Source organism: Trachinotus anak, unplaced genomic scaffold, assembly GCF_046630095.1.
Source record: "Trachinotus anak isolate AG129_WGS33_773 ecotype Australia unplaced genomic scaffold, CSIRO_AGI_Tana_v1 ptg000011l, whole genome shotgun sequence".
In the NCBI taxonomy this organism is placed as follows: Eukaryota; Metazoa; Chordata; class Actinopteri; order Carangiformes; family Carangidae; genus Trachinotus; species Trachinotus anak.
In genome coordinates, this window is record NW_027273862.1 from 18,375,383 (window position 1) to 18,400,372 (window position 24,990).

General features: G+C 39.0%; 1 protein-coding gene across 1 annotated transcript in view; it reads left to right on the forward strand.

The window, feature by feature from the left end:
- Positions 1-24,990, forward strand: part of fam189a1 (family with sequence similarity 189 member A1) — an 84,225-nt gene that overhangs the window by 21,600 nt on the left and 37,635 nt on the right. Inside the window, exon 2 of the mRNA XM_071490024.1 lies at positions 17,626-17,682. Within this exon, the coding sequence (XP_071346125.1) occupies positions 17,626-17,682 (57 nt within the window). The remainder of the gene's footprint in view (positions 1-17,625; positions 17,683-24,990) is intronic.

Sequence of the window (24,990 nt, forward strand, 5' to 3'; positions counted from 1 at the left end):
GACAAAAACGCATCATATTAGATACAAATCTATCCATCTAACTGTGTCTAGGTCCTTCTCGTACATCAGTTTGATCCTACATTGACTCTCAACACTATATTAGCGTTCCCCAACATTTTTTATCATCATCATCTTATATACAACTATTTTATGAATGCACAGCTGTAGAAATACACCCCTCTTTGCTTCCTAGCAACAACAATAATGTACTATATTAAAAGTATATGTACTCTGTATTTAAAAGATTTTGTGTGTAAATCTATGTTAGAATAAATAAATAAATGATACCGTAGTTCATTTCATTGCAATAATCATTGACCACTTTTCCCCCATTTGTTCTTCTTTTTCATCCAGTAATAATTTTACTGTACTTTAACAGTTGCCCCCTTATTGCCTGATCTCTTGTCACCGTCCCCTGTACCTACTGTTCATATGTTTCTTGGTATAGGTACCAAGTAAGCATTTTGTTGGTACCTCATATATTCTAAATAGTTAGACTTTAATTTGTGGGCTGTAATCTGAAGTGTTACCAGGAAAACAAACATTAGCAGTACAAATGGAGAGTCTACCAAAATCCCTACATCTCTTGAAAAACTGCCTCCGAGAAGAAACCGTAAATCCTAATGCTTGCAGAAGGATTATGCCTTCAGGCCATTCTCAAAGCAATATGATGTAGCAGATTTTTTAAAAGGATGTATTTCTTTGTAAAACTGAGGCCGCTAAAAGAGAAGTTATTATTGGAAGACTTTTGCAATATCGCTCTTCTGTCTCTCTCTGACATGCATTTCAGCACAATCTCACACCCACACGAGCGTGCACACGCGCCTTTTACACAACAGTGGATTAAATCTAGAAATTATCAGGAGGCGATGATTTCATGTGAACTCACAGAACGCGGTGCTGAGGTTACACTGTAAAATTTCTCATGTGCACTCTTTGCTTTGTTTCTAACCTTGTTGTGGAGGTGTGTAACGCTGCATAATCACATTTAAACTGTAATTAGTGTTCCTGTGTGGAATTTGCGCTTCACCACTCTGGTAATCTTTAGTGAGCTGGGAGTCAGCATTGCTCATCTGTTTATGCTTTCTTTGATGAAATGATGAATGTGCTGCGTGGACAACTGCAGTCACATGAAGCTAAGTGCGTTCATTAGTTGTGATGAATGCTTTTCTTGGGTGTTGTCGTGCAATTATTCTGGTAATGAGAGGGCTGGGGAAACATCTCACACCCCCATCACAGAGTTGGCTGCTAAAACACTGTGCCTCTATAGAGTATGTTTATGACTGTTTCACATCTGTGTACATTGTTAATTTGAAACCTCTTACATTAAAATATTTCTTTGTTATTAGCTGTTAACAAACATGACTGAATCTTGTTAGATTTGTCCTGAGAAACTGCAGGTTTAGCTCAGAATTGCTGCGTGAGTCAGTGGTTCTACATTAATGTTTGCAGGCTTAAGATCATTTCAAGTTATGATTAGGAATTTCCCTCCAAAATAAGTTCATGGCTGTTGTCTCTGTCTCTCTTATCTGACTCAGAAAAATAAGACTCTACTGTAAATATACTGCATGAAGGTAGTTATACTATACAAGTGAAAATTAACATGAATGTTGCTGCTGGTGGACAAACCGTCTTAATGGATCTGTTGGTTTTACTGATGATTTTAGAAGTTTGTCCTCACTGATGGCTGTGGTTGTTGTGGCTTTTTTTTCACTGAATGTGTTTTTAAGTACATTTGAAATCATAAAAAGGAACCTGCAGTCAATTAGTTGCAGGAGCTGTCTCACCACTTGTGGATTTGTCTGTTTATGTGCATAAACAATGAGGCTGCCTCTTAATTTGCCCCTGCCAACAAAGTCAAACATGGCCTCCAGTGAAGGCTACTGCAGACTCTGTCTTTATTAATTTTTTTTTTTAACGATAAAAAAGCCTTAACATTAGTGGAAGTTGTTAACTCCTTAGTTGAAATTCAAGGCAACATCATTTATGTAGCAAACTGAAGAGCATGGCACCAGCAAATGCATTTTTGAGGACTGAGGCTTGCCAATAAGTATATTTCCAGCAAAACACATCAATGTTTGTATGCTGTGTTATGTGCAAACCTTAAAAAATGTAAAAAACATAATGAGTGCAGCCTACGTCTACATCATGGCATGTTGTGACTTCACACCCATGTAATGTATGGGTAACACTTTATGAGGTCATCCTATTTGGCATTCATAAGCAGTATGTAATCATTTAATAAATAGTTCATAACATTGTAATGCAGTTATTGTTGTTATAAACTGAACTGCAACAGCAAACACATTTTGTAATTAATGTTCAGAAGCAACTTTTTTTTTTTAACTGAACGAACCGCTACATTTAGCTGAGGTAATGTTATCATATATGCAAAGATCTTCTACTGTTTCTATGCACCAATCATAAACAATTTTAAATATGCTAATTTAAAACAATAATCTGCGACCATTTCAGAAAAATATGGCCAAACTCACAGCTGTTGACAGAGCTTTGAAGAGGGCATTATTAATGAGACATGGGAGCTGTGCAGTTGTCATCCAGTGAACAGCAGAGAGGTAGACACTGACTCAGGACCATGTTTCTATGAATGTTTTCGTGCTGTTACTTGAATGAATTTAAGCTGACTACAGCTGCTGTCATCCATAAATCCATGTTAGGCTACAGGGTGTTTGATACTCAAAAGGAAGTGGTGGTGGTGGAGCTGTAAATCACTAGGTCTTTGCCTTATTCTTGGAGAGGGAGAGGAAGTGGTACAGCAAAGTCCTTGTGGGTGCTGTTGCCTGTCTCTTCGACTCTCTTCAAACGCTGTGTAAGGTTGTATCATATGAACTGCTTTCACCCCAGGCCACAGCGCCTCGCTGACATGTAAGTGAGAACATTACCCAGTGGCTGGCTCTCCTGTGAGACAAAACTTCATGGGAAATATTTAAACAGCCATAAAATTGCTCTTTTATAAAGAGGAAAAAAAAAAAACCTCCCAGCAGGCTACGATGTAGCATGAGGAAATTACTCAGGCTGATGTAAAAATGAGGTTAGAGGCTGGCAGTGACACCAGAAGACTGTAGTCCTACTTCACCAGAGTTTATAGTTGATTTTCCTATAATGTAGAGTAACCAACACGCCACACGTGTGCTCATAAAGGCCTGGTTAGCTGATTAAAGCACAGTCGCAGTGGCAGGAAAGCCTGTTGCTTTAATCATGGTTGTACAACAGATGCCAGCTGCTTCAGTTCAGTGCAGTCATCACTATACTGAAATCCACCAGCCATCCTCTCAGTGTCACCCAAATTCATTCCTTTCAGATCATGGCTGGTGAAACTCAGACGGTAAGCGTCGGTCATGGAGTACTCATCTCTATGTTTTTGGGAGATCTGTCACTGAGTGTTTGTGTGTGTGTGGTTGAGAAATTAAAAGGCAGTGAATGAAGCTTGAGGCCGTAATCATTCTCAGAGGCCTTTTGCTGCATTAATTGCTTCTTGACTTGAAAGTGTCGCTCAGCAGCCGCCTCCCTGTGAATGACAGTTTGGTGTTTTTCTTATTTTGTTCTAATGACTTCCAGAGTTTGTGGCTGTGGAGTCAGCGAGCCATCATTCCCCCGGCACTGAGAACAGAAGTTAAGTGTCTGATGGAGACAGGCTCATTAGTGGATAAAGCGTCTGCAGCAGATGGAAAAATCTTTCAAAACTTGTGGAATATAGTCCAGACTCGTTCTTTTACAGATGCAACATTTTTTTTATTTATTAAGCTCCAAAATAAAAAAAAATTTAAAAAAAAGAATTTATAGGTTTTATTTTGAAAATTAAAAAAAATACAGGTGGAAAGATGATAGTGGGAGGTCATAATTTGAAAAAATAATTTGTTCGGTGCATAACTTTTTTTAAACTTAGAAGGACTTTTCCATATAACCAGCAGCTTATTCATGTTAATTTTCTTTTTTCTCATGAAACATTTTCTCTGATGTTCTTGTTCCTGTTGCACTGAACAGTATCTTCCTGCTGTTTCTAATATTAGTCAGCAATTGGTTTACATTTCCAAACAATGTGTGAATGAGGTCCTTCCTCCTTCTCCATATCTAGCAAAGTGAATGAGTCCTATCTAATTACACTGAGTTATTATTATTATTATTATTATTATTATTATTATTATTATTATTATTATTATTATTATTATTACTAAGCTGACTAAAAATTCAGCTTTTATTAAATTTAGCCTGTTGGCATAGATTTACAAAGAGCTGCAGCTGCCACACTGGGGCATACATTAACTTCTCAAAATACAGCAACAATAGTCTGAAATATTTATAAGAAGCCTGCTGGTTATTTTGGTCCGATTGTGAGCCAGCTGGTGAATGTGAGAGGGTACAATTTACACACGCACCAAACCACAAGTTAACACAGACAAACGCATACTATCTCTCTGTCTGCCACGCTCTCCTGTCAAATCTGGTTTGCTGCAGGGTGAGATAATCCTGTCGGCACAGGACTGAAAGCCTTATTCAGCTGTTGGTGTCACTGCAGTCATATCCAGGATGGATGTGCGTCTGGTTCGCTGCTGCTGCTGCACACTGCTGAAAGCTTCAGCCCTTCACTCCTGAATTATGACCACTGAGGCCCAGAAATGCCCCACAGAACTTCCAGAAGAAGTTTAAGGCTGAAGTTTGATAAGTTTAATATGTAAATTAGTTCTCACATCTGTCATTACTTTTTTTAAAATTTCCCTTTGTCTTGCTTATGTCTATGTACCCAGTATTTCAGGTCATGTCCAACAGTGACAGTGGCCCTTCAGTGACTTTAGTGTCTACTATGCAGAAAGAACAAGTCAACAACTGGTATAAAGAACAAATCTCTTTCTGCAGCTGAGCAATGCATCGTACCAACATAGAGATCTTGTCATCTGTCCATCATTCAGATGTATTTTGTGGCGTTTGTGTAGTGTCTCCACCCTCTCTGTGTAAGTTTGTTGTGTCTCCCCACTCATTTTCTCCATGCTGTGAAGATTTAACAACCTGGTGCAACAGATTTGGTCATGTGTAGAATTTAATTCCCTCTCTGCAGGCATATCAGGATAAACAAAAGGAAACATTGGTGTTTTTTCCCTTTTTTCATTCGTTTGTTGCTCTCCTCTCCTCTCCTCTCCTCTCCTCTCCTCACTCACAACCAATCAGATCTGCTCTGTTCTCACGGTGTTTGTGATGCACAGAAACAGGTCAAGTGTTTTTGCAGCCTCACCTGTCTCTCCTTTCTCATACCAGTCACTTTGTCTGAATTGAATCTTCACATTCTACAGTGTTGTGAGTCTTTTGGAAGTGTTATTTTTCACATACTAGCCTCTGTACTTTGTGACTTTGTGTGTATAAGGAACTGTAAACTCAGATTTGGTTTGTAAAAATAATAGCAACAATCAAGAAGATTTACTATAATGTTTATGTGGAGACTACAGCAGAATATGTGGCAGCAGTACCATTGTGTGTTTGTGTGTGTGTGTGTGTGTGTGTGTGTGTGTGTTTGTGAGTTTTCTCACTTCCCCACAGAGCCATGCCATCTTGTGACCCTTCATAACAGATTGCATATCTGTGAAGTGTGAGCATGTGAGCAGTTCAATCAAAGAATGTTTTAAACTTCTCTTATTATTATTAATTGTTAAAGGCCTGAGGAAGTAAGATAATATTTTTAAAAGAGAACAAGCAAAGATAAAAAAAATAAATAAAAAAAGTGAACTTTTTGTGGCAGAACTGGGGATTTCTTTTTTTTTTTTTAAGTCATCTGTAATCATCTGATCTGGTGATCAGGACATTTGGTCAGTGTCTCAAGATCACTCACTTTAGAGTCTTCCCTATTCATGTGCTTAATTGCACCTCACACACATACAGTGCCAATTTCTGAAGTCATGCACACCCAACTTTCTCAAGAAATGCATGATATGCAGTTGAGACAGTTGTGAATATGCAAATGTATAATAAAACCAAGTATATCAGGCCCTATCCCTGCAAGATAATATCCTCCTCTTTATGATGATGGTGTTTATGGCATGTACTGACTGTCTGAACTATGCAATATGCACTTGGACTGATTCATCCCTCCCTCTACACAGGCACTGACAGGCATGCTTACAAACTCAGTATTTGAGCAGCTTAAAACACTGGTGCACTGTCACTCCAGAAAGTGACAAGCAAGCATCTGTATTGCTTAGCAACCAGAAACTCATTGTTTATTGGCCAAACAGAAATTATAACGTTAAACTTAATGCTTGTATCCTTATTTAATGAAACTGTGTAAATGTTGTATGGAATCATTGTCATACTCCGGCTCATGTCATGTGTGACCCACTGGCTCGTTGCTATGGCTGCAGCACACCAGAGCTGATACAATATAAATATATAAATCAGCAGAGGTACTGGAGACCTCCATGAGTGGAAGGAGAGGAGCAAAGGGTGGCTGAGTTGCCACGCCCCCAGGCAGCAGCAGTAGCCAACCTGCTGTTGTCCCACTGTTTCCATGGTAACGGCTGCGAGGTGCTGCTGAGCTGCAAAGTGGAATGATGATATACAAGATGGGGGGAGGGGTTAGGAAGGAGAAGCAGGTGGTGGGTGGAGAGGAAAGGGAAAACTGTAAGAAAGTGGTGTAAGGGAAGAAAAGGGGAATGTGGAGGAGAACGCTGCTGCTGCTGGAACAGCAGGAACACAAGCAGGGAGGTACATGTCTGTTAGCTTTGTCAGCATGAGCTTCAGTCAGACAGGCTGCAGTGCAGAGACTCTGTCGAGCTACGGCCACAGCAGCATCAAACACCTCATGTGGACTGCTTCACATGCTCACTGTGGCTCATACTTACACACACACACACACACACACACACACACACACACACACACACACACACACACACACACACACCTACAGACACATCTTGTGCCACTCTTTCATGGCCAGCAAAGGTTGGCTGAAGGTTACAGCCGAAATTGTCGCAAAAGCATTAGGAGTTCGGCTCCCCTGATGCTTCAGCTCACCTTCATTTGTCTTTCATATGGGGACATTAACACACACACACACACACACACACACACACACACACACACACACACGGACATTACCAACAGTGGACTGACCACACAAAGTATGGACTGGGATGGCTGTGCCCTGGGCTCACAGACCCACAGGTCCACTATTGAATCGGTAAACAGGCACACACATACACACACACACACACACACACACACACACACACACACACACACAGAAGTAAATGTTCTTGGTAAAATACAAGGTAAATTTTCTTTTTCTAATTCCCATCTTATCCACATTTAAAGCTTTGCTACTTTTCCTTCTGCAAGCTTGTTTGTGGCATCAAGGTCAGAACAGCATTAGGTTTAATATTTGTGTTTCTCAAAGTGGAATGAAATACTTCATTAAACCAATTAGGAGTCTAATTAAAACAAAACAGTTCTTACTATTTAAAAGCCAAACTTGAACATCTTGATTGACATTCTTAGTCAGTAGCATGCTAAAATATGGTTTCCTGCTTTTCAGTTTCTTTTAGAAGCTCTGATATTTTGAAGACATAGGAGCATTTGCTGCTTTCGTAATTGCATACTTTTTTAGGTGCTCATCAGTCATTCTAGGCACGGAGAGTAATACAATAAATCCCCTAAGACTAGGAGTCTATAGCCATTATAGCAACTCTGTGAGGTGTCACAGTGGTGCTTAGAGCTGAATGTCAACTAAACAGTGTTAAATCAATGACAAGTTATTAGAATTCATCCAGAGTGTGACAAGAACATCTGTACCTAATTTCATGGTGATTCATCTAATAGTTGCTGAGGCAGTTTCACTCAAAAGCACAAATGCCAACCTCATGGTGACGCTAAGGGAAAAGTCAGGGGGTCACCAAAGTGTTTAGGATTCATCCTCTGGGGACCATACATTTCTGCACAAAATTTCATGTCAGTTTAAAGTGGTGAACCAACTGACAAACTGATGTTTGAATGTGATTATCAGTATCAGCTGATTCTGATAATCACTGCTCAGCAAACCTTAATGTGACTTTTCACTTTAGAAAGAAAGAAAACTAAACAAACAACAAAATAAGATGACTGGATGGGAAGTAAACTGTAAGATCAATACTATACACACAGGTTTTTTTTTACTAACAAGACAGCTCCCGTATAGATGGCAATTTAATTAGAAGCTCTTCATTTCATTAAAGGCCAAGGTGGTGAGTTTCCCTGGATGTATTCAGTCTTATGTTGCAGATTTACACAAGCCTGTACTTATGGCAGAAACACACATGCACTCACCCACAGTCAAACCATGAACACACACACACACACACGCACACACACACACGTGCGCACACAGTTTCACACATGTACCGTGTGTCAGATTACTCTGCTAAGAGGCTGCAGAGCAGAGAGAGCTCAGAGGAGACAGTTGACTCTGTTGAAAACACTTTCTTCTCTTAGCCAAAATGAAGCATAAGTGAAAGGAAATAAAAGGAGCTGTTTCACTTGAAAGAGAACAGCAGGAGAGGAGAGCGATGGATTTGCACAGTTTGTGCATTATGTGCGTCACAGAGAGGTTTCTGTCTATTCTCCCTCCAGTATTTTAGTTTTACCATGCAAGACAATGTTTCTACAGTATATGTAATGTATGTGTGTGTACGATGTGTGATGAGGTTGTGGGGGATTCTCGGGTGGGGTCTTTGCTCCTCACAGCTGATGGGAAATCATTATGGATCCTGGCAAATGGCCAGTTCATGGTTACCACGGCAACCGTACTAGCTGCATCCATCTTGGCTGTGATGATGTTTGAGAAACGGCCTGCTTTCTAAACCCTCACTCTCAGTAATGGCTTCTTTGATTGGCGCCGTGCATAAATGAATAAGAATAGGTCAAGACAGATTTAGGTAGAATTCGGAGCAGTATCCGTATTCACATATCTTTTTTTTGTAATCAGTAATATGGAGCCTCCACTGCTGCTTGGTTATTATAGGAAGTCTGGATACTTGGATTAAGAGGTTGTTTAATCAGAAGAAACAAGAAAAAATAAGACAAATAAAACTGAATTTAAATGAAAATTAAAGCACATAAATTTATTGTCACCAGAGGTGGAAATTCACATTTGGATTCACACATTCACTGATTTTACATATTGTATTTTTTTTCATTTTGTTCTATTCTGATTCATATTTCAGGACGTTTGTCCATCCTGAAATATGAATCTGTCTACTTCCTTTTCTTGAGATCTACTCAGGATAAGAAATAATTCCACTTGATTTTATCTGCATATACACCAAGTGAGTAGAAAAAAACACCCGCATGATGCAATTCAATGTAATAAAGCAGCCAAACAATAAATGTTTTTAGGCTACTGTTTTTTTTGTTTGTTGTGTTGATTTGAGGCAGCAGCTTTGTGGTGCAGTGTGTTTTTTTTCCACGTCATTTAGATACAGTATTATATGTAGAAGTAAGTTAGAAACACTTTCTAGTAAAATACAAAATAAATTCAACACAAACTTTGACCCCAGACATCACAATGGCGTTATGCCTCCTCTACAACAACAACTGAAGTTCTAATTTTGTTTGACTGGAGTGTCTGATTGATGGACAGTGTACAGATCTGGCATTTGTTTTTGTGATTTCTGAAGATGTCAGAGTTCAGGTCCGTGTGGCTCTGTTGTTGGCTCCCAGCATCACACTGACAAAACCGGAGTAAAAGAAAAACTCAACCAAAGTTTTGCATTTCTAAAATACATTGTCTTACATCATGAAAGCTCAATTTCTTTTAGAGATCTATTGCATTCTTTACCACATAGTGTCAAGTTCAACCCACAGTCAAAGCTTTTCAACATAAAATCCTCTACTGTATCTCTACAGGGTGGTGATTAAACAAAAGAGAAGTACAGGAATGAAACTCTGTGCTGATACAGTTGTTCCGTTGTCTCCCATGAATCATCAGGTCTGCCCTTACAGCAGCTATAAGATATGAAAAATTTACTTTGACTCACTGTTTCATCTCTTTCTTGCAGTAAACCTATTCATAGAAAAGAATGTGGTGAAAAATAAACAAGCTTATGTTTTATGTGAGTGGCCCTGTATGGTCTTACGTTCCTCGGTATATGCTACATCACTGAGTACTTGATAACAGGAAAAGGGGAAAAGAGACAAAATGATAGAAGCACAAAGTTTTAATTAACTTCATCAGTTTCGGCCAGCAGTTTGGGCATGAGGGTGGAGTAATGATGGATTACACTGCCGATATGCAGCGTGTAGAACTGCCTAAAAGAGAACTATTTGTCACTTACCTACTACATCATTTCCCAGTTTCTTTAAAAACTTGATAATAACAAGCAGGTAATTAATAACCGTATCAACTAACTTTCTCCATTTCTTTTATAATTAGTACCAAATATTGTAGCACTTCCCAGTAATTAATAGTTAAATACCAGCTAGGAAATTAGCTGGAAACACTTGAGCTATAAAAACCGACCTAAACTTCTGCCATCTTTTCTTTAATCACTGCATCATGTGAATAACAGGGCAGCAACTACAGGAACCTAGATGTCTTTTCCCTAGAAGCTCTTCATGGGGGTTTCCTAAGAGACAGCTGGGAGATACAAACACTCCACTGTGTCCTGAATCAGCCCTGGGGTCTCCTTCCAGTCAGTAGCACTGACATTCAAACATACTCAAGGAGAGGTGCCCAGGAAGCAGCTTTAACAAGTGTCTGAGCCACTTTCACTGACTTGCCACAAAGTGAAGTGGCTCGATATCAAGGTCCTTCTAACTCACAGAGCTCCTCACCCTATCACATTAACTAAGAGCGGACATAAACTCAGCTGCTTGTATCTCCATTTGTTTATAGCTCAGGGACCAAATTGATCATATTTATAAGAATTACACTAAATAACGCTCTAAAGTAGAGTAAAAAAGTTCTGTGTGAACAATAATACACATTTATCAAGTGACTTTCTCCAACTTACAGCCATAGATAGAGACATAGATTAACCCTACATCTGCAATGTTGTACATTCCTTTAAACAATTCATTTTATTTAGTTATATTCTGACGCACTGAATAATTCCATTTTTTTTTTCGATTTAATTTTATTCGTGTGAAATCTCTAAATCTCTAGAAATAATGAACATGGGAAATAAACAACAATCTAGTATGTCTGTAATGTATAAAAATATAAATTGGGATAAAATAACAGGAAATTGGCTGAAATGGATACAAAACGTCTGGAACTGTCTGACATTTAAGAGCATTTTTAAGTCAAATAAGTTTGATAAATTGTTTATTGTCTTTTTCTTTGTGTGTAGGCATATAAATTAAAGTTGTTTTTTTTTTTTTTAAACTTTTATCATTCACTTAAATCCAAAACTTAACCTTTAGCAGGGTGATAAATACAGACCTGGCTCTCTCCTTACCCCCATGGAGCAGCAGCATCAATCTCATTACCTTACCTAAACCTTTTCCTAAGAGAGAACTGATGAGGTGCTGATTCTTATCCTTGTCATGACACACGTAACTAACCACTGCAGTGCACCGCAGAGATAACGGCCAGAGGGACATGATAGATATTTGAACATCTCTCTCTCCCCAGACCCACTGATTAACTTTAAACCAAAGTTTAAAAATGCTAATTCTGATTTTCGTAGTACATCTAATGAAACCCCAAATTAACCTAACAGCTATCAAGGACAGAAATAACCCAACTTTGTGAGAAGGAAACAAAAATGTGCTTCTATTGGAGAGCTTGTAATTTGGTATTATCACAATTGAATAAATTTTAATGAAATGAATTTATTATTATTTTTTTAAACTAGGATCTGTAACAAATTTCAAAACACTTTTCCATTGTTGTTTGTATTTTCTCCACAGTAAAATGCAGGTTTTGTTGTCCTGTAGTTGCATACTGTGTTGTGACTGTTTGTACTGTGTGTGTTGTGTGTATGGCTGGAATTTGCTGCAGCAGCTGCTCAGACTTAATCTCTTACTTGGCTTCTCCCATCCAGGGATCCAGCAGGGCTCATGCCCCTTTTGTCTGCCATAAAGCAGTTTGAGTTCAACCTTTTTGCTCTGTCTTTGCAATAAGTTGCTGATCTGGAAAAAGAGAATTTTAAGTTGTATCTTTCAATGTTTGCTTTGGGGTGGGCCTCAGATGACATGTCACCTCTGCAAGGGCTGTGTGTAGGTGTTAGTTGTCTCTGTCAGAGCATCAGAGTAATGCATTCTTTCATGGCTGTGACACTGGCTCCTCTGATCCAGTCCTGTGAAAAGCCAAAGCCTCGCTTTTATCTCCCTGCTCCATTTACACTTGTCAGTACTCTCCTGTGTGTTCTCGTGCATCTGCATGCAAGTGTGTTGTGTGCGTAGTTATCAGAGACACACAGAGTAAATCAGCACATTTTCATGTTAGAGTTGCAGTTTTAAAAATTAATTCATTTTTTTCCTGCTCACTTTCTCATATCCTCTGTCATTTTGAAGTTGTTTCCCAGCAGCTATATGTCACTTCAGCTGCTTAATGATCTGAACATCCTGCTATTAAATGCTGACTAACTGCTACCAAAGATAAAATGTCTTTAAATGTTATCCAGCACTGAAATTAAGGCTCTGATTGTTGCTCCTGAATAGAACTCTCACTGTTTGACTGTCAAACCATCTATATTCTATATTCAATATTTACAGCTAGTTCAAGGTTGCCTGAAAATATATTAGATCCAATTATCCAAAACCTTCATTTGCTACAGAATTGTTTATTGTTTATTTTGCCATATTTTGTAATTCAGCAGCTTAAAATTTCCAACTCATCATTTTCATTTCTTTGAATATATTTTATTAAGAGTTTTCAGCATCATTTAACGTATACTTTACCACACTACTGCACATCATGCAGCAACTGACTAAAGTTTGTGCATCTTCAAAAAAAATTCATGTGGACAAACTTCTTATTTCATCATTTGTTGTCCTGCTACTCCTGTTTGTGTTGTTTGGCTTGTTTCTTTGCTTCTGCTGAGATTTTGAATTGTTCAGCACAGCACTTATTCAACAGCTTATAAATTACGATGGAATACCAGGAAATATGCAAACGTATTGAAATATACTTCACAATTTTTTTCACCATGTTAGTGGGTGTGTGCTACCCAGGGTTCAGTGACTAATGCTGCTAAGTATTGCATGTTAATCCTGTTCTGTGAGCAGCCAAGGAGAAAAGCCTCCAGTGACTGACACCCAGCAAAGCTATCACATGGCCCCTGCTCTCACATCATTTCCCGCCTCACACCACAGACACAGTTACACACATAGGCTTTCACACATGTACGCATGCATGGGCACATGCGATGCACAGCACAGTGGAGGGACAGGAAGGATGAGACAAGCAGAGAGAGAGTGGCATTCGGTCTCTGCTGCAGTGATGGTGATCATTCAGCCATCTGTGTGTGTGTGTGTGTGTGTGTGTGTGTGTGGTGTGCATGTTGATTTTACCCTTGATACCTACAACAGTATGTCATGGCTGATGTAAAGCTGCACTTGAATGTTGAATATGTTTCTTTACTCACATAGTGTTACTAAAGAACACTGGATCAAAGCTACTCCATGCATCCACATCAATGCCATGAAAAAAATGAATAAAAGAGTGAGTTGTGGTCAAATACAGCAGGACAAGAGATGATCATTGTGGGCTTCACATAGACCCTCACTTCAGATATCTGATCCCAAACTTTTTAGATTTTTCTCCTTGTATTCCATTGTACAGATATATCAAATCCTGTATGTATCAAATACAGGAATAATGGTTTGAACTCTCTCTCACTGTTTTGAGCATTTGACCTGATGAAGCTCTGACTTTGAAATACTGTCTCTGCCACTGGATTTTGTGCCTTTTTCCCTTATGTTGTAAATATGAATACCACATACAGTATGTTGAAAAGAAAACATCTTAAAATCGATATATACATAAATATCCTTGCACCCATACAGTGTGTGTAACTACAACCCTTAAATAATGAACTCATTTGTGAAACTCAGGTGAATGAAATGATTGGACAGATAACCAGGAATTGAATAAAGATATAGGATCTCAATACAGCCTTGACTGTGCATTATGCAGTGCACTTGCTCTCTACTGCACCAAGGAACAGCAACAAGCAGAGAGGGAGAGCGAGTGAGAGAGAGCGAGGCTTGTAATAGTGACACAACCTCCCTGGACTCTGTGGCAGTTTGTAGCAGCAACTAACACAGTAGTTACAGTAGAGACGTTATTAGTAAAGGGGGTGTCAAGAGGCTCAGTCAGTCAGTTTGTATTAGAAAAGGAAAAACAGTAGCAATCATTCTGCTGCTTCACAAGTTACAAATTGAAAAGTAAAATTAATTTTTCTCTATGTATGTAATGACAGTTAATAAAGTGCATTATTTTAAATCAGTGAAAGACAAATATAGGCAGACTGCTTAAATAAAAATAGATCCAGCCTGTAAAGACAGTGGAATAATGAAAGAGACAGAAGACACTGGGACACTGGCTAGAATAGCTACAGATTGTCTCTGGCAGTTGCAACAGAGCTGGGCAGTGACATAATTGTACCCAGTGGACACTGGTGGTGACAGCCTTTATTTTGGTACTATCCAAGCATGACTGCAGCATGACGAAGAGATCACAACAACAAAATAAGTATAAAATGTGCTGGGAGTAATGTTTTTGTGTTTTGTTTTTTTATTTGATGTTTTTTGGATGGTAATCGAGGTTGATGTCACAGCACAACAATCCTTGATAGCTGGATAAATGTGTTGCTGATTTTGATCTCTTTGTGGAATTTGTTTATACTTATAAAAATATAAAATAGCATCAGCCTTATCTAGGTTTCTAGTTGTATATCTGGCTCCCAAAACTGGCATTCTTGTGTGTCTAGTGTGTATGTGTGTGTGTGTGTGTGTGTGTGTGTGTGTGTGTGTGTGTGTGTGTGTGTGTGTGTGAGTGTGCACGCACGCTCAAATGAAATATTGACATCCCTTTCACCAGGTCCTGTGAGTATCAAGGTGAGTGAAGAAGTGGAGGATTGACTAGAGAGTGAAACAGGACGGAGAGGGAAATAGAAATGAGAAGGCTGGATAGGAGATATAGTGAAAGTGAGCATGTAAGTGCAGAAATATACTGTGACTGTGTGGGCGCAGAGCAGGAGCTACAGAGATGGAGTGTGATGTGGGGAGAAATTGGAATGGGAAAGATGGCAAAAAGAGACAGAGAGAAGGCAGATATCAAGCAAGTCAGTGGAGAGAGGGACGGAGGAGAGCAAGATGGGGAGAAAATGGGGAGAGTGTGCTGGTGTTTAATGGAGGGTGAAGAAGGGTGAAAGGCAGAGAGGGGCCATGGAGGAATGGAGCACTGGAGGCTATGAGTACCCTTTGTTCACACACATTTCAGTGATACAGGAATTCACACCTACAGTAACAAGCTCTGTAAAAATGTAACACCACACCCCGAGCGAAACGTGCTGAGAAAACCAATGGGCGTTTTTTTTTTGTTTGTTTTTTTAAATCTAAATTTCATTTAATAAGGCATCTCATTATTAAAAAAAACATCTGCTGTCTGGAGTTACAGCCTCACAAACACAAACACACTGTTTGTGTGACAGAGGTAGAATTACTAGGATTTAAATTGAACAGACAGATCAATAACAGATGGGAGTAATAAATATTAGAGGGAAGCACAGACCTCACAGCAAGATGGGTCCAGATAGTTTGAATTGTTTCATTTTAGCACCAAGCTTCAGGGTAACTAGCTCCAGGTAGCTGGAGCACAAAATCTAAAAAGCTAATCACTGCTAATGGAAACACCTGGAGTACCAATAAGTCCCCAGAGACAGTCTGATGAACACATTAGTGGTAACACAAGATGCTGCATTTTTCAGGAGTCCTCCAAAGTAAATGGCAAAACACATTGTAACGTCTTACAGAACAACACCTGAAAGTGTTTTCTGATCTGATGACCCCATCAGCAGGACAACATCATTTGTCTTCCAAAACCATTACAAATAACTGTTAAAAAATAAATCTGTTTTATGATCAGCATCACTATGATTAGGTGGTTAGGTTTAGGTACAAAAACCATCCTGGTTAGGTTTAGGGAAAGATCATGGTTTTGTTGACACAACCATCCACCCTGATCTCCTCCATATATGGTCTACAATCTGTCATGTAGTAGAGAGGTGAAAAAAAAAAAAAAAAGCGTGTACTTTCTGCAGCCTTTGCAGCTTATTTCAGTCACCGGAAGCAGCTAAATGAAATGAGAAGTACTGTAGGTGCACAGTTTCCTGTATGGGGGGATCAGGTTGTGTAAGGAGTGAATCACACTTACAAGAAGGTGGGAACCCATTAGAATAGCTCTTAAAACCTAACCAACTGTGAAAAAATATGGCATCACACTTATGCTTATTGCAGCCCGAGAAAGGCTTGCTGCATTCAGTTTCCTGAAGGATCATGTCCATTTGTTCGCAGATAAAGGAGAAATGATCTTTGGAAGGGTCAACAGGTGAATACTTGACAACTAATAGACAAAGAGATCCACATCCACAGTGAAATGTGAGTGATAAAGATGATGGCAACTAGGCACAGAATTGCGGAACAACAGCTTCAACTCCCACCTGATCTGTATATGACTCAGCTTATTGTGTAGAAGATGGTCTTTTTAATGAGTGTATCTAGCAGAGAAACCAAAGAATCACATGTTCAAAGTCTGTTTTGTGTATTAGATGACAAGTTATTGAAGGGCTTTGAATAGATGCGATGTTAATTGCTGTGTGTTTGGTTTAATACATATCTTTAATAATTTTCATCATCATTTTAATTGGTAGTTGTAACATTGTATTTGCCAAAGTAATTCCTGAGATCTGGGAACATGGCAACAGTGCACCAGTGAAGTCTGGCAAGAAACAAGTGATCAGATGATCATACAGAGTATAAACAAACCAACAGATCAAGCAGATCATCCAAACTGCTTAGTTTAGAGGTAAAACAGAAAATGACGGTCCCTGAAATGTTGTCAATAATCCCTCATTGCACAAAAAAACCCCCAAAAAACTATGTGCTCGACTACAACAGCAGGTCAAAGCTGAAGTTAAACTGTGATGTTTACATTGCACATTAGGGAATGAATGTCTGCACCAAATTCCATTGCAATCTATCCACTAGTTGTTGGGGTGTTTCAGTCTCATCCAAAGTGACGGAACAGCTGACTGACAGACCAACATTAGTATCCTCAGAGCCACACTGCTCGCAGGGCCAAACTTGGACAAAGGGATATACATATGAAGTCAACCCAGAATAGTTTACATTCATCATTAGATAGTAGGTTGAACACAGTCTCAAAGGGTGGTGCCAATCACTCATTATTAACACACAAGATTAAAATATATTATTATGATATTATTATAATAGGAGAACTGGCCAAAACTACAAAAATAAGCCCCAGATTACATGAGACTGGAATTTCCCTTTAGCATAGACATGAGACCATCCATCATATGAATATAAGACCTTATAAGAAGATCTTTGTTTTCTCATACTTGTTAGTATCATTCAGTTCTTACAGCTTCTGTTTTGGGTTTTCTCTTCCAGGTTCTGCTCTCTGGACTGATTGGAGTGGTGTCATGGAAGAGGCCGCTCTCTCTTGTGGTGAGTGTCCTGAAAACATCCACACTCAGCCGCTAATCTGACAACCCTGAACAAAGCAATGATACCCAAGTATCAGTCTTTTGTTGTGAGGATGGGATTGACGGAGACGCGACGACGTACAAGAGACACATATTTACATGATGAAACAGATGCTTTGTTTTAGTTCATTTGAGGTTCACCACATGTGCTGTACAAAGCATAAGACATTATATACTGATATGATTACTAGAGATGCTCTAGCTATAGCAAACCATCAAAAAAAAAAAACAAACAAAAAAAAAAACAAACATGCAAGTCAATCATTACTAATTTACCAATAAAACCTGTTACTGATTATTAATATATGCTTTATCTGTGACCCTATAAATAGTCCCACACTGTCATCTCAGCTTTTTAACACAATGTGACAGATTGCTGAAAAATCCAGACCTTGTGTGCTGACCACACTTGTGGTTTAGCAGCTGTAGAAAATGTAACTGAACGTGGTTTCAACTTTGGAGCATGTTCCTGTTGTGTTTAATTCCCTGGATCACAGCTCCAGTGTTGTATGTTTTCACAGCCGCTGACCTGGAAACTACAGGACCAAAGTCAGTCAGAAGTCTTTGCAGTTTTCACTTTTCTTGTCTGTGCCTGCACAGATGAAGAGTCACTGAACTGTGTTACTCAGTTCAAACACACATAGCATCATTCTGGATTGAAAGCTTTATGCTGCCATGTACGCAGCACATTCTGAGCTCAGATCCCCTAAAAGTGACATTTTGCACATGGGTAAAAAATAAACATAAGAGAGCTCTAGAGGTTTTTCCAGTTTGCTTAAGAGCAGATCTTAGATGACTGCAGCGCAGACACAGAAGTGAACACACACCTTCTAAGTCATGTCTTGCAGTGATTGGATTAAGATAGCTTTAGCTAACTATTTGCCTTTTGACTCGGACATCTCCCTTTCTTTGCATTTGTCATGAGTGCAAACAACAAGAAAGAAGCTGGCACTAATTTGTATGCATTGACTTCCCATGTCAGTTGGTCGTGTGGTGCTAAATTCTCCCCATTATATGATTTGTACGATGTTTCTCTGCTACCAGCAGACCAACTTTCTTTCCTACCTTAGTCTGGTGTTCTTCTTGTTTCCTTGTTAAACAATTTTCTATTATTTAATCCCTATTTATATGTTATATTATAAACCTTTTACAAATCTTTAGTCTAATTCTTATGAATCCAGTGAATACAGGACCAGGGAGTAAAATCATTCCTTGCTGAGTGTAAGGGAAAAAAAGACACATTTATTAAGCTTCTCACCACAGAGGTTCAGACTAACCTTAAAGAGCAAGTCACATGACTAATCACATGCATGCTCCTAGTGAACTGCCAATCAGAGGCCAGAAATTACCGTACATCTACCATATTATTTATTCTGATATTATTCTGAGAATATATTATGTTACTTTTTTACTTTTCTTTTAAAGTTAATTTTACTTAATTTTATGTGAAATTAACTAATCCTTTACATTTATAACTTGTGATGAAATAATTAGAAACTTGCAGAGAAGGAAACAAAAATAAATTCTACAGCTGCTGTAAATTACATACGAGTAATGAGCAGGATTTAGTACCACAAGGCGTCTGGGATCTGCTCTTAACTAACTAAAGAGATGTCTCTTAAATTTAAGAGTATTTTTGAGTTTGAGAAAATGAATGAACAGCAGGTATTATTCTTAAAATTATTCTTAAAATTGAGAGTAAACATGAAGGATTCTTACTTTTGATAATTAAATAGATCACTTTTTTTATATAAACTTTGGTCTTGCAGTGTTGCTTTGCATCTCGGTGGTGAAATGTTTCTCTCACTCCCGAGAGTTCCAGGGAGTCATTTGTCTGCTGAAACAGAGGCTGAGAATCTGTAATTCACCTTCAATTTTCCCCTCCTTTTGTACTTCAAAATAACATTCATTATGATTTACTTGTAACTGAAGATGATCTCTCTCTGTCTACCTGGCTTTCAGTCTTTCTGTCTTTTAAAGCAGCGATTAACTACAAGCCCCTGCCCAATTCTATTTCATGGTTTCTTAATGCCATAAATAATCTCATCTCATTTCTGCAGCTTTACCCCTTCCCTCTCACTGCATATCACTTGCCTCGCTGCCTTTAGTTTTAACGTCTTGCTTCCCTGCCACACATACAAAATCAGCATCCTCTCCCTTAACATTTCCATTACCTCTTCCTTTTTTGCTTTTATGTAGTGTTAGACCAGAGAAAGAGATGTGAATCATTTTGGCTTTTGGGGATCAAAGGAAATATCCCATCGTTGAGGTGTGAGTAGAAATTGGTCACACATTGTGCGCTGTAAAGGAGTTAAATCCTCTTACTTTTCTTTCCTTAAAAAGCATGACTAATTTACTGGAATAGTCTTGTGCGTGTATGTACGCAGAGATGTCAGTCCACAGTCGCTGCTCCCTGTCTTTAGAGGGGTATAAAAGGTAATATCTAGTGTGTTTTTGTTACTGTTAATGCATCATCTAATGTTCAGTCCTAACAGGCGAGCTTCTCCGTTTCTGGCCTCAACCCAGTGCTGACTGGCAGGTGACTAATACACCGGCTGGACGCTTTCAGGCCTGGCAATGCTGCACCAACCCATCTGCCAATTGTGGGTGGGCATGCTCTGAATCGGGATTTATAATAACTGGAGTTTCTCCAAACCTTTTAAGTATGTGCATTAAAGAAGGCTAACATATTTGAGATTGGTATCTGATCTGGTCAAGTTAGGATTTTACTCAGCACAGCAAAGGATTGGTCGATTATTCAATTCGTCAGTTTAATAACTATTTATTTTATAACAATTTTAAGTCAATTGTTATGCATAAATGTCCAATATACACATACAGTTGATGCTTCCAGTTTCTGGATGTGTGTGTGAATGGACTGTTTTTCTTTATGACACTATAAATTGATTATCTTCTGGTTTTGAAGTTAAACAAATGAAACACATCACTTAAAGGAATAGGTCGACATTGTGGGAAATACATTTACTTTCTTGTTGAGAGTTAGATGAAATGATCAGCCCCACTCTCATCTCTGTTTAAAAATTGAGCTACAGTAAGTAGCTGATTAGCTTAGCTTTGGCTACATTTGAAGCAGAGGGAAACAGCTAACCTGGCTCTGTTTGTTACAAAATCCACCTTCCAGCACCTCTACAGCTTGCAAATATCTTGTTCAGTTCGTACAAAAACCGAGTTGTACGTAGTCTTCACTGGTTCATTGGCTACCTCAAGACTCCAGTCTTTATGCTAAGCTAAGCTAACTTGCTGCTGGCTTCATCTTCATATTGAAAAGACAGGTGTAAGATGTTGTATCAATATTCTAAACAAACTTAGGGCAAGAAAACAAATGTGAATGTTCATTTTCCAAGATGTGTGTTATTTTGACATTGTATAGACTAGACAATAAACTGCTACGACTACAACTATAGAAATGTGCTTTTTGCAATGATCATTTAATATTTTGACTTTGTGAGATAGATTAATCCCTTGGGGAAATTCAAAAGTCAAAAACTTCAGTCTGTATAAAATGTTTGTATTTATTGTGATGTATTAGACAGACAGATATGGGTTATAAATAGAAAAGGTGAGACAGGGTATAGAGAAAAACGATGCAACGGTGCAACATTTTTGACTCTAACAGGCTGCAGTCAAGTCAGCGCTTGATGCTGAGTGTATGTTTGGATGGTTAGAGATAGCATGTGTGTAAGATAGAGTGGAGAAATAGAAGATGTGTTGAATATGAAATTCTGTTGACCCCAAAGTTGCCTCGTAAACTTCACATGAAAGATTTATTGATACTGTATGTTGTGCTCAGTGGAATGAGAAAACATGCTGCATCCATGTTGGAGGGAAATCCGCCTCTTCCACCTTATCTGAAACAGCTAATAAAGATTGTAGTTTTCCATCCAGTCTAGTCTGCTGCATTAATGCCACAGCAGATTTACTCTGTATCACTCAGACCCAGGAGAAAGACAAGACTACCTGCAGTCTTCTGCTGTTTGTGACTGTGATGGATTATGTGTTTAGAGAAAGAAGGAGACAGAGTTAGAGGGCAGTAAGTCCTTGTTTGCCCTGCAGGGAAACAACACTGAAAGTCTGCAGTATAAAGACTCTGTCTCAGGAAGCCTCTACTGATGTTGCTTTGTTGCTGTTACTAGTTTGTTTAATGTGTAAGCACATACAGTGCACACAGCACATGTTTGTGCATAATTCTATATATGTATTTAATGTACAGTTAATTTCATTTAAATCTAAGCAATTCCCATACAGTTTTAGTCATACCAGGACATCACCTCCATCACTTGCATTACTGTTGCACAAAGTACTCTCTCCCTTGCTGAGAGTTAAATGAAAAGGTCGACTCTACTTTGATGTGTGTGTGTGTGTGTTAAGAAGTAAGCCAGAGCCAGGAGGCAAATAGCTTAGCTTATCTTAGCTTAGTTTAGCAGAGGTAAGTGGCAATACTGATTCTGTCTGCAGTTAAACAAGACTAGGTATAAACCTTGTATACAACTGGACCATGTGTAGGTGTGCGTTACTGTGGTACATTGGATAGAGAGATGTTCTGTTCAACGTGCTGCAATAAATTTGGACTGCGTTGCACTGTTCACGGAGGGGCTGTGCCAGACTCAATTTTTTTCAGCTGAATTGGATTTCATTGCAAGATTCAACTGTTTGTACCTTTTCTTTCATATAGGCATTAAATTAGCGTCTTGGTCACAGCTCAGTTATGAAATCCTACCCCACCCCCTGATGAGACCATAGAAACTGTTCACACCAAATCACGGCCAATTGCAAAAGTCCAACAACCAATGATGTAACATTACTGACTCAGTAGCGGACATTCGAGTTACGGTCCAGGCAAATTACACATCACTGCTAAATTAACTTGTAACATGCTTAAGCAAACACAAACAGAACTGTAAATGTAATCTAGCACCCTATATACTAAGCAGGGAGTGATTTGAAACACAACCTGTTGTGACTCCAGTTTTAGTAATGCACAGCCATGATAGTGTTATTGATCTTCTCTAACTCTTGGCAAGAAAGAAAAACAAGTAAGCAAATTATAAACCCTTTATTGAGTATAGACTTAACTTTAGTTTAGCTTCTATTCTGACATTAAAGCTCTTCAGTTTGGCTGTTTCATTCATAAAAAGAAAACATGTTTTACGCTGTAGTGAACTGATACTTGCATGGAGAGATTTAAATAATGGAGAGGCACATCAGCCTTGAGGTGAAACGGTCACTGCACTTCAGGTAGTGAGAGCAGGGTTGTGTGGCTGAGCCGTGGTCTGAATGTCACAGTGCTCTCCTGTACCACTGACTATGTTGCATAGACTGTTGAGTTCATTCTAGGTAGGACAGTATTTTTGATGGAGCTATTCCCATTGCCAGTGGAACTATACTCCTGTTCATGGATCATAGAGCCACAAATGATTAAGACTAAAATATCTCAGATGGATGATTTGCCCTTAAATGTGATACAGACACATCCCTGAAGATGAATCCTACAGACTTTTCTTTTCTTTTCCTCTGGTGCCCTTGTCATGGTGAGCATGTTGGTATGCTGACATTCTGCTCAAAGCTCTGCTTTTGACAGCCTCACAGAGCTGTTACAGCTACAGTTGTAGACTTTTACAGTGTGTCTACAAAGGAAGCATAGTGTGAGCAGCATGTTAGCAGTGCAGCAGCAAAAGATTAGGTGGTGTGTGTGTGTGTGTGTGTGTGTGTGTGTGTGTGTGTGTGTGTGCGCGCGCATGCTGAGTTGTAGGACACTGTGTTTTGGTTGGTGTTTTGGTTGGGTTATGTGTTGGGCTCCATTCTTGATTAAAATGCTAGCTGCTGTGCATCCTCTGTAGACAGCTGAATGGATTAAAACAGGAGTTTATCTGCTCTGTTAGATGCACTTGTGACAGATGACTGAAAAATGCGACTGAATATTTTTCTGTGGTGACACAGAACACACGTCATTAGTCTTGTTACGGGCACATTAGAGGTAGAGGGTATGTTGACAAGCAAATAGATTATCATATGAATGTGTTACAAAATGTTGTCGAACATTAGATAGTCTTGTGGTTTGATTAAAGTGTACACATATTTAAAATGCCCACTGATAATGTGGCCTGAACTGAAATACTCCAAGTTTCAATTTCATTAAACTTAGTCTGACTTTGAACTTGTTTAGAAAAAGTAGAACACATTGTTTACATATAAATTTCTTATTAGTATACAGTATTGTCTTAATCAGGTTACTGTAATTTTGGAATATTACAGTCTATGTAAATGTGTAGTCACTGAGGCCAACCCAACAGCTGGGTAGAGCCTGTGGAACAAACTCTCTATAAACTAGGAGTGCTTCATTTTGCATTATATTACTCTCAGAAAATGAATTCATTTCCACGGCTGCTCTGGCCTTCCACTGTAATGCATTAATCAACTGAGCTACAAAGGTTTATCTCGACACCAGCGAGCGCTCGACCTATACTGTACGCCCCGAGAATATTAAAGCTGCATCTCTGCTGGGAAAATCTCTTTTTCTTTTTTCATCATTGTTTTCAATGGAAATGAGACCCCGCCGTACATTCCCAAGAGTGTTTCAAGATAGCTCTCATATAACTGGGCTCCTTAAAAATACTGCAGTTTTTGCAAACAATGGCCTTGGTCACACAGGGGGCAGATGGTTCACCTCGGTCACCTCAGCGGTGGTGTAGTGTGACTCTCCAATGCATCCATTAACCTTTAGAGTGACAGGTTGGACACGGAGCATGTTTCTGGCCTGATCCGAGGGATATGCTCATCCCTCTGCTGCCTGCTCGAGCAGGCCTGGGACACTGAAAACAATCATTCATGTATGATTCTTAAAGATTAGAACCTGCCATCATGTTCCATTACCACCATATTTCATGTGCCGTTTATTAACGTTGCTGCAGCTATCTCCTGCTGTGCTTCCGCTGGATACCTGAACATGCACATGCTGACATGGGATCCTCTGTCATTTTTCTGGGAATTGTTGGAGTTTTAGGAACCTGGTAACCTGGTCTGCTAAATCTATAATTATTCCACTTAATTTTATTCCTGGCAGTATGGAGAAGACTTTAACACAACAATGTCCAAGACTGCCCCCCCCCCCCAACAGCTGTTTCACTAAATGCCCCAAAAATGAAGTGTGTATGTTCAAGTAACAAAGTACTAGTGGCCATGGTAATTGTGAGGGGAGCAAAGGTGACATCTTTATAAAGCAACAGAGTCTGCATATGGAGGAGGCCAGGGT